Genomic DNA, 12,417 nt, shown 5'->3' with positions numbered 1-12,417 from the left:
TCTGACAGTTTGTCCGGCAGAAACCAGAATTGATGACCAGAATTAATCATAGTGGTTTGTAGGTCCACTATTTGTAGACAACCTAGTTTAGTTTAGCTGGACCTGATGTTGTTGCAGGCTCGTCTTCCTACTTTGTCTCCTCGTCTGACCCCTTGTCATTCAAGAGATTATTTTACAGACAGTCTCCCTTGAGGATTCCTTTACAAACCTTATTTTCTGTGTGCGTCACATATTAGGTCCTGTAGCACTGTGTGGGATCTGTGACGGCATGACTGAAACAGGAGCCATTGTAGAGTTGAAAACATCTATCAGTACTTTCTGATTTTATGTTCACATATTGGAGCTAGAGGCGACAGACGCCCTTTCCTCTTTAACACACACATGCACACACACGATATTCTCCCTCTCCGTGATATTTCTTGTATCCACCGTTTTCTCTTTCAGTCCTCTAGTGAGAGGACAAAATACAATTTATATAGGACATATTAGTTCCATGTTTAAACCACTTCATTCTACCAGGACTGTTCACTTGTGAAGACACCATAGCCCAGACGCCTGAGGCTGGGCTCTGGCTCGTCAGCCCCTGCACTGACGTCACCCAGGAAAACATACACCCTTCTGTGTTCATCTGGCTCCATCATGTGGCTGAATGCAGGTCAATGTGACGCTAAAGGACAAAGAGAATGCCCTCAAAAAGTCCTAGAAGAGAGGAGACTGTGCTTGTGAAGTTGACTCAGTCCAGGGTGTGATATTCAAAAGATCTGATAAAGTCCACATAGAGCATTGTATCACCAGAGAACAATAATGAACTGTACATGTGTGCCCTGCTGAGATTATCAAGAGTCATGTTTGCTGATCCACATTTTTGATTTTCCACTCAGTGCTGGAAAGTGGAGCAGAACGAACATAAGATATACTGTAGTCCCCACAGAACACAGCAGCTACAGAGGGCTTTTCAAGTACATTTGGGAGTTAGCCAACTCACTGAAATGTGCCACTTTATTTAAATAGGAGCCTATGCATCATTGTAGCTGGTTTGATCCAAAAATCACATTACCTGGCTGCTTCTGGCACCTAACTTTTAATCACTGCTTCAAATGACTAGTTTAGGGAACAAATTAAATATAGGTATATATGATTTAGCTCGCTCTTGTCAAAGAAATATACTTTTTCATTTTTACTGCCTTTGCAGCAAAATTAATTGGGTATTTTTGATAATAATTTAAATCAACATCTTATTAAACAGGAGGGAACATTTGCACCGACTTATACTGTACATTCAATCCTCATACTGTTCACACACTTTTACATGCAAAATGCACCAATGTTATATAATGTAATGCTGGAAATGAGATGAGACAGTGGCTTGTTTTCAAAATAAGACATTTTCTACTTTATACTTCTATGTGTAATTGTTCAGTAGCAAATACTGAGCTTAGTATTCAGCAAGTTTGAGTCAGACTGAACAAAGTTTTTCTCCCTTACTGGGCTGCACTTTCAAGTCTGATCCATGTTGCTGATATTGCACGTGCTTGGATATTTGTTACGAGAAAAATGTACTGTACAGTCAAAGGTCCTCATACTGTTTGTCCCTGAAGTCTGCCTCGCCCAGCCCTTCCTCTACAGTTTTTAAGAACTTTTCAGAACCACCATCCGCATCTGCTCCAGTGATTGTGAATTTTATATAACAAATTAATTGTTTCCCCGTGCGATTGCCAACACCTCTGGCGTTTATTTCATATTTTCTACATGATTTAACAGGCTATCTGCATGGAAAAGCTGAGGAATGGGGGTGGTTCCTAAAAAGGATACATGCTGTGGAGGAGTTATGTGTCCCAGAGATCTTACATAGATATCATGTGAATTCTTCATATCAATTCACAAATTTATTCTCAGTGTATACTGTAAGACTTAGCTTTAAGACAACGTTGTTTCCTAGCAGCTTAATTACAATGAATGTTTGTATTTTGACACAATTTAGACATAACAGGTCGATATGATTCCATTTAATATGGAAAGAATTTGAGGAACAATATTTTTTTACACAGAAAAATAAATAAAATACACAAGTTGATCTTATATTACAAAACCGACACTCCTCAGCTGCAATAAGAATTTATATTTATATAGTTCACAGTAAAAAATGACATGACAACGAAAAATGGCTTTTTCCTGAATGACAGATGTTCTTGATGATAGAGTGCTTGGAACAACTCAACCTGTGAGATCAACTTGTGACTGCACTCTAGTTTCCTGTCCTTGGTAACTTGAACTCTCAGCGAGGATCGGCAAAATCGAGCATCAGGTCTCGTCATGTGACTGTAAGTAAATTGGCTTGGCCTGCTTCCTCAGGCGCTGCTGCGTTCGTAGCTTCCTGCCCTTCTGAGTTGCAAGTCCCAGTGGTGGTAAGTAGGACTACAGGAACATTCAGAGAACAAAATAACTGAATAAAATGTATCAACAACACAATAACCTACACAAAAAGAATTAAGGAGGCTTGATAAACGGTAACTTACAGCCCTTGGATATGGGTTCCTGTAATGTAGACCTGTGAAGAAAATAATAATGTTGAAGGGGCTTCTCAACATCATATGAAACCTTGAAAACATTATTCTTTCAGAGCAAATCCTATAGTCCTGCATGGCCCTACCCAAAGTGTCTGATTCCCTTGGTATATGGATGATTCACTTAATCTGTATTGTCTTATTACTTATTTATTGTTTTATAATGTCTTAAAGTTGAGCAGTTGTATAAACAGTTTAAGTCTAGAAATGAACTAATCTCTTATAATCTGACCAAAATGAAATTAAATAAAATAATAAAAGAGCATGCAATAGGAAAAACGTATCATATGTTATTTACACAAGTGATTACAGCAGGCTTATATTTCAGTTAACTGTTGACAAAATAAACCCTGAACATGCTGATGGTTTTACTTTTTCTGGCTTTTCTTTTGTCAGCAACATTCAGATCATCAGGTCAGTGTTTATTCCTCTGCTTACTCAAGACTTTCAGATGAACTTGCACAACCACTCAGTGACAAATACTTCTATCACACTGTATCACATATTACAACTGACCAAAGACATCACTGAGTTACACCCTCAGATTGAGATGTAGAGAGCAGAATCATTCACCTAATGAAAACGTTACAGCAACTGTGTCACATGGTTCATCATTTCTGCACCTGGCGGATGTTTCACTGAATTTAGGTCACAATACAACTTGAGATTCTTATCAAAAGCTTTAGGCTAAACAAAACAGAAATCATAAAAACAACCTGAATTCTCATTTGATAAACAGAAAACAAATGAAAGCACCACTTTAAATAGCGGCCTCTTGTCTAGTCCAGAGTTTTGTAAGGAAAACTTGTGTCTTACCTATTTCTATCCTTGCTTCACATTCTTCTACACACTTCTTTATTGACTCTTGATCTGTGAGCTGAAACAAGTAACAAGAGATTAGTAATGCACACTCCTATAAAACAACTGTACATTCATTTCCATGAGCAGAATATTGTTGTTCACACCTGCTGGTTTTGCCTGAATAGAGTGCGGGCCTCCTGAAGTATGTACTTTCTCTCAGTCTCTGTGTCACCTGTAACCCCACTCTGTGCCTGCCAGGTTCGGGCGATGCGAAACACCCGCATGTACAGTGACAGCACTGTCCTGCGAGTGGAAGCCGTCATCTGGGATCAAAATCTGAGAAAACAGCAGGTGCAAGCACGATAAAGGAAATTAAGCTTGATGACATTACAAACCCTTCTAATACTATCGTATCATGTGTTTCTTATGCGCAACTCCTGCTAAAAGATACCGTTTTGTTGACAACTTTGATGTATTGTCATGAAGATTACACACAAAATCAATCATGTTTCCAACAGCCTGCCCCTAGTTGAATTTACTCAGTCTCTTTGTCAATTTATATACCTCTAAAGACACTACATCATGCAAAAGGCTGCAAGTTTGGTAACAGTTTGCTGGACATCATATTACTTATGAGTGGTGACGAGAGAACATAGTGCTCGGCTGTCACACATCTATAATCCAGGTGTATGTATCTTTTGAGGACAGGAAGTTAGGTACATTAAGTTATCTAAAAGATTTTTTTATTAAGATAAGAGAATTCTTCAAAAAGTCTTCCCATTATGTTTGCTTCACACACACACACACACACACACACACACACACACACACACACACACACACACACACACACACACACACTAAACATGGAGGTGTATTTATTTGTGCCATAAACCATTAAAACCAACCATTACTATGCTGGAATAATACCAGAAGTTTTCAGTGTCTTGTGAGTTTGTAGTTCATTCATTCATTTTCTACCGCTTATCCTCTAGTAGGGTCGCGGGGGGGCTCGAGCCTATCCCAGCATGTGAGTTTGTAGTGATTTAATTAAACAGAGCATTAACGGACATGCACCAAAAACAAGACAATCAAAAACAAAATAATAAAGATCTTGAATCTGCCCCTCTGCAAGAGAGACCAGCAAGATTTGTTAATAACATATGACGTGCCTTTGTTGAAGATGTGCTTTAGAGGTGCAGATTCCCAACAACATCTGCAAATAATCAAATTACCAAATCCACTTGACATGCAGTGAACCAAGGACATTTTGGGCCCCTTGAAGTCTGGGGCCCAGGGTTAAATCATGCTTTCTTTTCCAGAGAGTCCCCATCACTCAACAGTAGATGTCACTAAAACCTACACGGGGCTGTTTTCCAAACATTGCCTTTTAACAGTTACATGACTGACTGTAAGGTATTAATTGTATATTCTAATATGTATGTGTGTGTGTGTCTATGTGTGAGAGAGAGATTAAAGGAAGTCTTAAGAATAATGTAATTCTATTTGTATTAGCTCTTGTTTTCTTATACTTTGGCATCAGATGTTAGCATAAAGCTAGCTCTCCTTGAGCCCTCTCACATTGACAGCCCAAGATGAGCATCTGTTGTTTCAGAGAACGTGGTTAAATTAGTCGTGGGGCGAGAGCCACATTCACAATAACGACTTGCATTAGCGTTATCGTTAATCATGTTTTCCAAATTATCTGACAGCAAAAACTTTGACCTACCGACTGTGTCTGAAGAAGAGGCTAATTCGCAAGCAGCTTGCTAGGGCAGCAGAAAAACACTTGTCCACTGATGATGACGTTTTCAAAGGTTGCAAGAAGGAAACGAAAAATAAACCCATAATAATAATAACATAAATGACTGACTGTAATTTTTTTTTTTTTTTTACCGTACACAAAGTTGGAGATGACTTAGCTGTTTAAATTGTAATATACATTTATATAGTTCAATATTTATGGACCCAGTTTAAGTCATTTCAGGTGAGTTAGAGAGGTGTTTTCACATATTTTCCAGTGTTCCGTATTATTCTCTAAAAGCTCAGTAAAATGTCATCGTCAAAACCAGCGCTTCAATAATTAATTCTGAAATAAGTCGTCCATCTGGACGACGAGTAATGTAGTATTTACAATAACATGACTTTGTTAAAACGAACAGATTTAGTTTTATCGCTGCCAACGCGCAGATGAAGATCAGCTGTTGGAGGAAGTGATGCAGGAAAATGCCCATAATGTAGCTACACTCAATGACTAAAAGGGGGAAGCACAAAGAAACTGGCTGGTGTAGTCCGAGGTGGTCTTTTAACTGTCTTCAAAGAACGAACACAATTCAAGATGGATTCAAAAGCACACTCTGGTGTGCTAGCTTTTTGCTAGTTGATTTTATTCTAAAAGCGACGGAGAATGCGATATTGATGTGGAAGTTTTTTTTTGTCAGCTGCCAGCTAGTTAGCTAGCTATCTGAGTTAACGCGACGAGTTTGCCTCAGTTCGCTTCTGCTCGTAAACGCTACCTTGGTCAACTTACGAACAACTTAATTTGTACTGGCATTCCTGGAGCGATGTACATCCAGTTCAACACAGTAGAATTTTCCAAAAAGGTAAGTTTCTTGACGAGGATAGTTGTGGTATTTCTCGGTGTCTTAAGCGAAAGACCTAGCTTAGCCGATAGCTAACTTTTAGTTAACCGAGTTGATGCTAGCTAGCTATGGCGACGTCGTCAGGGCCAGGCAGTTTAGATGTAAATGGCCCGGCGGCGTTGATGTGTTGGTAATCGATAACAGCTTCACAACAAGTACCATCTGAGTGAGTGAATGGTCAAATTGCCAGGTGTAAGTGATTATCAAAACACTGTATACAAGACATTTTTAGTGTTGTGAATGTGCTGTTGAGCTCACTTGATCCTGTTTCTGCTCGTCAATTCCCAAAGAACATAAGTTGGCAAAATAACGTTAATGCTAGCTAACGTTAGTTGTTGTCAGATATCTCACTTAACTGAGGCTGTGCACTTACAACAATGGTACAAATATCACACATTTGTATTCTAGTTAAACTTATCTCTGACCGCTTTCGGACTAACAATATAAACTAATGAACACCCAAGTGTTTGCTAACCTAGCATGCTAGCTTGTTGAGGATGATAATTAAGAAATTGAAATTAATAAGCAGGCCTTCACACGTCCATCAATTGTTAGTTATGGGAGTTAGCCGAACGGACCTGTGAGAGATTTGCCTGTACATGCCCAGTGCAATGATCAGTCACACAGTCGATTTGCTCTGATGATGAACATAGGTTTTCTTCGTCGATGGCCTGACATGATCAGAGAAAACCACACAAAGTAAAGGTTGGTTTCAGAAGAAGGATTTACAAGTAGCTCGAAGTTTGGGATTTTACAACATAGTTCCTGGGCTGTAATTCAGGACAAAGCTACCCTGTGCCCTGTGTGAGGTTCCTGTTAGATTTTTAACCCCAGAACCAGAGATTTATAAGCCCTGCTTAAGTCCACAGTGCACAGTATGTTTTCAGTTCAAATGCTATTGACCATCCTCATTGTAGTTACAAATGAGTAATGGAATAATTGTACAATAAGACAAACTGTTGTCCTGTGATCAAATTACACATTCATAGCATGTTGAAATGCTGAAATAGTCCTGCAGGTTGGGGAATGATGAGCTATCACTTTCTGCTTATGATGACAAGATGATATGTCTTTTCAGCATTGTGGATGTCAAGGTCACAATGATGGAGCCGAATAGAAAGACACTTTGATCTGTGGCCAGTGCCATCTGAGGGACTGTCTGTAAGTAATCTGACCAGCTACTTCATTCGTTATCAAACACTTGATCAACTTGTACATTTTATGGGTGTAGATGTGACAGCAGAATGATTAATTGCATTAATAGGTACACATTAATAGGTACACACAGCTTATGTTGAGCAACTGAAGAGAAATCATGTTGCATCAATTTTATTACTGTAAAACCTAATTTGGCCAGTGATCAGTTTTTTTATCCTCCCCTCCATAAAGAGTAAATAATTTCATTACCTGCCTATTGAGTACTTTGCACATTAAGTTAACATTTCCTTTTATTATTCTATGTGCCGATTGCAACCTCATTTACCACTTTGGTGTTGATTTTTGGGAGGATTAGGAGAAGATGTGAGTTTCTACAGTGATGTTACCGCTCCCTACATCTTTTTCCAAGAATGCAAGAAAGGAGCTCACATGCTCAGAACCTTTGGTGACAACAAGGAAAACATATCAAAGTTCGTATTAAAGTTATGTAGTTCTTCTGTGTAACCCAAAATCAATTCAGCCTCAGTTGGTTTCTGTGATTACCAGTCATGTTTTTCTTTTCTTTTTTTTATAGAGGTTTCTATAGTAATCTGCAATGGTAATCAATGTATTTATACATATAGAATGTTTTTCTCTGGTCTTCTCTTTTTAGGGTTTTTAAGTCTAGCAGTGCAAGACCTGGATTGTAGCAGATTTGGCACAGGTAGCTTAATTTCACTTCAGAAATTCCTGTCGTTTCATTTCTTGATAATAAGAGCCACAGAAATGTGGATCTTGACCTTTTTGATTGTGAGCAAGATTGACTTCAGTTTAGAGCTACACTCCATGATAATGAACATTGTTAAATTGTTCTTCACCTCAGGCCTGAGGGTATGTTGAGGTGTCTTGCCAGGCCAGAGCAGAGGTGTGTAGGTGGTTCGGACGGGGACTGAAGGCGAGGAGGAAAGACAGACGAGGGACCGCGGAGGAAGACATGGGCCAGTGTGTCACCAAGTGTAAGAATCCGACGTCCTCACTCGGCAGTAAGAGTGGAGATAAGGAGAGCAGCTCCAAGTCCCACCATAAGAAAGGTGGCAGTGGTGGTGGGAGCCACAAAGAAGAGCCCAGTGCCCCATGTAGCAAAGCCACCAGCGAGCTGTCGAATGGCACCAAGGCCTTGGAAGTTACAGTGGAGACGCCTGTCATACCCGCAGTGATGGGGGAACCACGCAAGGATGAGTTTCTGGATGGAGACGGGCTGTCAATGCTGCGCATCGAGGAGTTGTTCTGCTGCTACAAGGATGAACAGGAAGATGCCATCCTGGAGGAAGGCATGGAGATGTTTTGCAATGACCTGTGCGTGGACCCAGCAGAGTTTCGTGTGCTTGTTCTTGCCTGGAAGTTTCAAGCAGCCACCATGTGCAAGTTTACAAGGTAAAGTAGAGTTTTGATGAACGGGTTTTCACTTTTATTTGTTCAAGATAAAATAGCATAACCATAGAATAGTAATCGGCGGTAGGTGAAAACGGAACATTTGATACAGATGTTTCCTTGTCCCAGATGACTGAAAAACATAGGGCCTGATTTAATTACCCAGCTGGGTGCTGTTATCATGTAGCACAGACTATTTTAATTCAGATGTGTAAAATATGCCACATTTATTTTGGTATTAAATTTCTGTTCCTGGCTTGATTCCCTTTTTGCATCTCGTGCAGTCTCTCTCCCATGTGTCCTGTCTTTATCTTCACTAGCATGCCAGCCAATAAAGGTGATAATTAAAAAATTAAATAAAATTGCTGTTTCCCCCCTCAAATCCCACAAGTGGAAGGGATTAACCTTTTCCTAAGGCACAGCTTTGCAGCTGCCATTTGTGGTTAAAAAAAGTTACTGTGTCTTTCTTCAGTGGAATTTTTCAGGTTCAGCACACCTAAAGTGTAAGCTGAGAACTGTGATTGAACTTACGAGAGAGAAAATTTCCTGACATCAAGTTCCACACTGGCACTATGTAACACTATCTACTAATGTAAAGCTGTTAGCGCTGAAACGTATCGCTTGTAAAATAAAGTTCCCTCATATCAGGGAAACCCTGGACATCTTATAAAGTCAGATTGTTGCTACATCTCCACACGACCAGCACTGTGTACAAAGATCCCTGTCTATTTGTAAATCAATGAGAATATCACCTTTTTAAAATTGGACAGAAATGATCACATTTAGAAGAGAGTATATTACAGTTTTAACAGTGGCACACATTTAGGCTTTCAAGAACCTTCAATCCCACAAGTTGGTTTATTAATTAAAAGCGCCTATCTGTCATAACTTTAAAATGGTCCCTGATATCTGTAATTTGTTTTTAAGCAATTATTATCGGATTCTGCTAACACAATATCATGCACCCTAACTCTTCTAGCCACTGTATAAAACAGCAGCAATTTCTCCTCCCTGAACTGTTTAACCTTCAAGTCTTCAGTCTTTCACTGTGCAGTGGTTCATCCATCCCACCTCCTCGCTCACTTTAGCTTTTCATGTTAAAACACACACACACACACACACACACACACACACACACACACACACACACACACACACACACACACAGTGTCCCACTGTCAGGTAGGGGGAACAGAGGAAATGGATCCTGCTCTGCGCTTCCACTCGGCAGTTAGTGTCACAGATGAATGGGGCTAGCTGCTGGCTGGGTCACTTGTCACTGCTCCCCCTCTCTGATTTTTAACTCAGCACTTTTCTATCCAGAGGCTTTGGACAATACCACACTCTGGTTACCAACATGTTTCATTGTCAACCGATGCTTACTGAAGCTCTTTATATTACATTTGACTTTGAAAGCCTATATTGTTGTAGGGCTCAAATAACAAAGTATATTTGCATGGGTTGAGGCCCACAACACTGAAGCGAAAATAATGTTTGTCAAAGTTGCATTGAAAGCATGAACAGTTTTCACTACAATGTTCCTTAAACTGCAAGGGACCTTCTCTGCCTTCTTTGTCAGTGATGTTTGTAGTGCTGCTCTAGACAGACATCCTGTTGTTTTCATTAAAATGACTTCACAATGCTTTATTGTTGCTTGTGGCAAATTTAACTGTTACTTAGCTCTGGTGCTGCTCCTATAGCTCTGTTGAACAGTACGCTCTTGGCCACATTATCTTGAGTGAACTGGTCTAATATAATTCTGATGTTCGGTTCTGTTTCTTTGTGTCATCAGGAAGGAGTTTGTTGAGGGTTGCAAGGCCATCCAGGCAGACAGCCTCAAAGGCATCTGCTCGCGCTTCCCATGCATGCTGCTGGATGCCCAGGGCGAGGAGAACTTCAAGGACCTGTATCGCTTCACCTTCCAATTTGGCCTGGACGCTGAGGAGGGCCAACGCTCTCTACAGCGCGATATAGCCATTGCCCTGTGGCGCCTGGTTTTCACACAGGACACACCTGCAATCCTGGAGCACTGGCTGGACTTCCTAGCGGAGAACCCCTCAGGTATTCGGGGCATCTCAAGGGACACATGGAACATGTTCCTCAACTTCACCCAGGCCATTGGGCCTGACCTGAGCAACTACAGTGAGGACGAGGCCTGGCCCAGCCTCTTTGACACCTTTGTGGAGTGGGAGTTGGAGCGCAGGAAAAAAGAGGAAGAACGGGCGCTGATGGCAAAGGAGGAAGAGGGGAGGTGTACTGAGACAGAGTGTTCTCCTACCACAGATAGACTTGAAACAGAGGGAAGCCAGGGCTCACAGACGTGGGGGGGCCACTGACCAGGAAACAAGAAATATTTGTAAGGGAGGGAAGGATATGACCTATAAGTGAACTGTACATCTGTGAATCATTGGATGAATATTAGTATTACCAATACAGCTGTTCATTTCGCTCTCCTATTCTGTTGGGGTGGGATTCCTGCTTTGCAACTTTTTTTGGTTTTTGAAAGGGCTCTAAGAACTGTTATGTTTTAAGCACTTCTATTTAAGTTATTGTTTTACTTTTTTCTCCTCCCATGTGTGTTTTTAGTAATTGGACATGTGGTCCATTTTAACCTACACCTACCTACCATAACCCAGCACAGTAAGTAAAAGCTTGGTTTCAAAAGCAGAAAGCCATAAACCTTTCCACCAATTATCATCTAGACAGTTAATTTTGACCTGGTAACACTGCTGATATGTTTTGTACAAAGAAATAGTTAATAATAAATAAGAAGGGAAATTTGGGGCATCCTGTCTACAAATAATTTCTTACTACCAAAACATGAGATTTATCATAAGGGTCGGGGTTGGTGAAATCATCACGATTGGACTAATTTTGTTAGATTGTATGCTTTTATCTTGCAGTGCTGTGAAGATTAATTGGTTGCACTTGTATTGCCTTCACACCTGTTGGCCTGCAATTACATGGCAAACAGTAATAAATTACAATTGTGTCACAAGGGCATTTTATTTTTGAAAATAATACAAATGACATTGAAATTTATATCCTTCATTCAGGAAAGTTGCAATATCCATTTCAAATTCAAGTTGAATACTATAGTAACTGACCCATCCTCTCTCCTGTGTTGAGTGTTTCTGAGTGCTACTAGTGCAGTGAGCAACTTAGCTTGTTTAAGCAGCTGGCTGTGCTCCCTTTTGACCTCTAGCAACATTTTGATGTCCACTTATTTTTAAGAAGCAGTTAAGTGTATACACCACAATGATGCTGGCTCTTCTCAGATGCCTCGTTGATCTCATTTTAGGAAGTCTGTGACAAACGGGCTAAAGCTAGGTCTTGGTCATTTCTGGACAGAAGATGCTCAAACCTGAGTTACATTCATGAGCATAACACTGGGCGCCACACAAAGCTTATATTGTTTACCTTCAAAAAAAATTGTGTGCACATTTCACAAGTAATTTTGAATGCTGCTGGTGATGGATGTTAGGATTGCACAAAAACCAATGGCATACTAAGTCGCTATACTTGCAACGCTTTGCAGAAAGATCGATGTCAACCACATTATTTCCATTTTAAACCTTTTCCAAACTGTAGAGTGATCTTAAGTATAGCCTAGGGTGTTGTAGGATGAGTGAGTGAGTGTTAACTAGACATGCTGGCTAATCAAGTGTCTGTGATATGGGTCCAGTGTGGTAAGAGGCTTGCCATAACCAGATCTGTTTGGTTTACATCTACAATGGTTTTATTTCAGACCCCCTTTGTTCTTTTTTTTTTTTTTATATAAAATGTATTGATTTATAATAATAAAAACAGTGTTGAACTTTTGACTGATGACCATGAAAATG

General features: G+C 40.1%; 2 protein-coding genes across 4 annotated transcripts; one reads left to right on the top strand and one right to left on the bottom strand.

Moving 5' to 3' along the window:
- Positions 1-1,707: 1,707 nt before the first annotated feature.
- Positions 1,708-5,223, bottom strand: lyrm1 (LYR motif containing 1). The gene is made up of 5 exons (XM_023400121.2): positions 5,095-5,223; positions 3,530-3,701; positions 3,381-3,441; positions 2,517-2,548; positions 1,708-2,415 (listed from the first exon to the last, which is right to left on the bottom strand). The coding sequence occupies exons 2-5, from the start codon at positions 3,686-3,688 to the stop codon at positions 2,302-2,304; spliced, it is 366 nt and encodes a 121-aa protein (XP_023255889.1). The 5' UTR covers positions 3,689-3,701; positions 5,095-5,223; the 3' UTR covers positions 1,708-2,301.
- Positions 5,224-5,459: 236 nt separating this feature from the next.
- Positions 5,460-12,399, top strand: dcun1d3 (defective in cullin neddylation 1 domain containing 3). 3 transcript variants are annotated; one of them, XM_023400164.2, is made up of 6 exons: positions 5,464-5,968; positions 7,086-7,168; positions 7,521-7,635; positions 7,818-7,868; positions 8,028-8,578; positions 10,368-12,399. In XM_023400164.2, exons 5-6 carry the CDS (start codon positions 8,139-8,141, stop codon positions 10,909-10,911), a joined length of 984 nt encoding a protein of 327 aa, XP_023255932.1. In that variant the 5' UTR covers positions 5,464-5,968; positions 7,086-7,168; positions 7,521-7,635; positions 7,818-7,868; positions 8,028-8,138; the 3' UTR covers positions 10,912-12,399. The 3 variants fall into 3 exon arrangements, with proteins under 3 accessions (XP_023255933.1, XP_023255932.1, XP_023255931.1); XM_023400163.2 differs by lacking the exon at positions 7,521-7,635; XM_023400165.2 differs by lacking the exons at positions 7,521-7,635; positions 7,818-7,868 and having other exon boundaries at positions 5,460-5,968.
- The last annotated feature ends 18 nt before the right edge of the window (positions 12,400-12,417 follow it).

This window comes from Seriola lalandi, unplaced genomic scaffold (genome assembly GCF_002814215.2).
Source record: "Seriola lalandi dorsalis isolate HSWRI2012SDOR001 ecotype SW California unplaced genomic scaffold, Sedor1 jcf7180002052132, whole genome shotgun sequence".
NCBI lineage: Eukaryota > Metazoa > Chordata > Actinopteri > Carangiformes > Carangidae > Seriola > Seriola lalandi.
The sequence above is the reverse complement of the archived record's forward strand: the minus strand, read 5'-3'. Positions and strand labels throughout refer to the sequence as shown.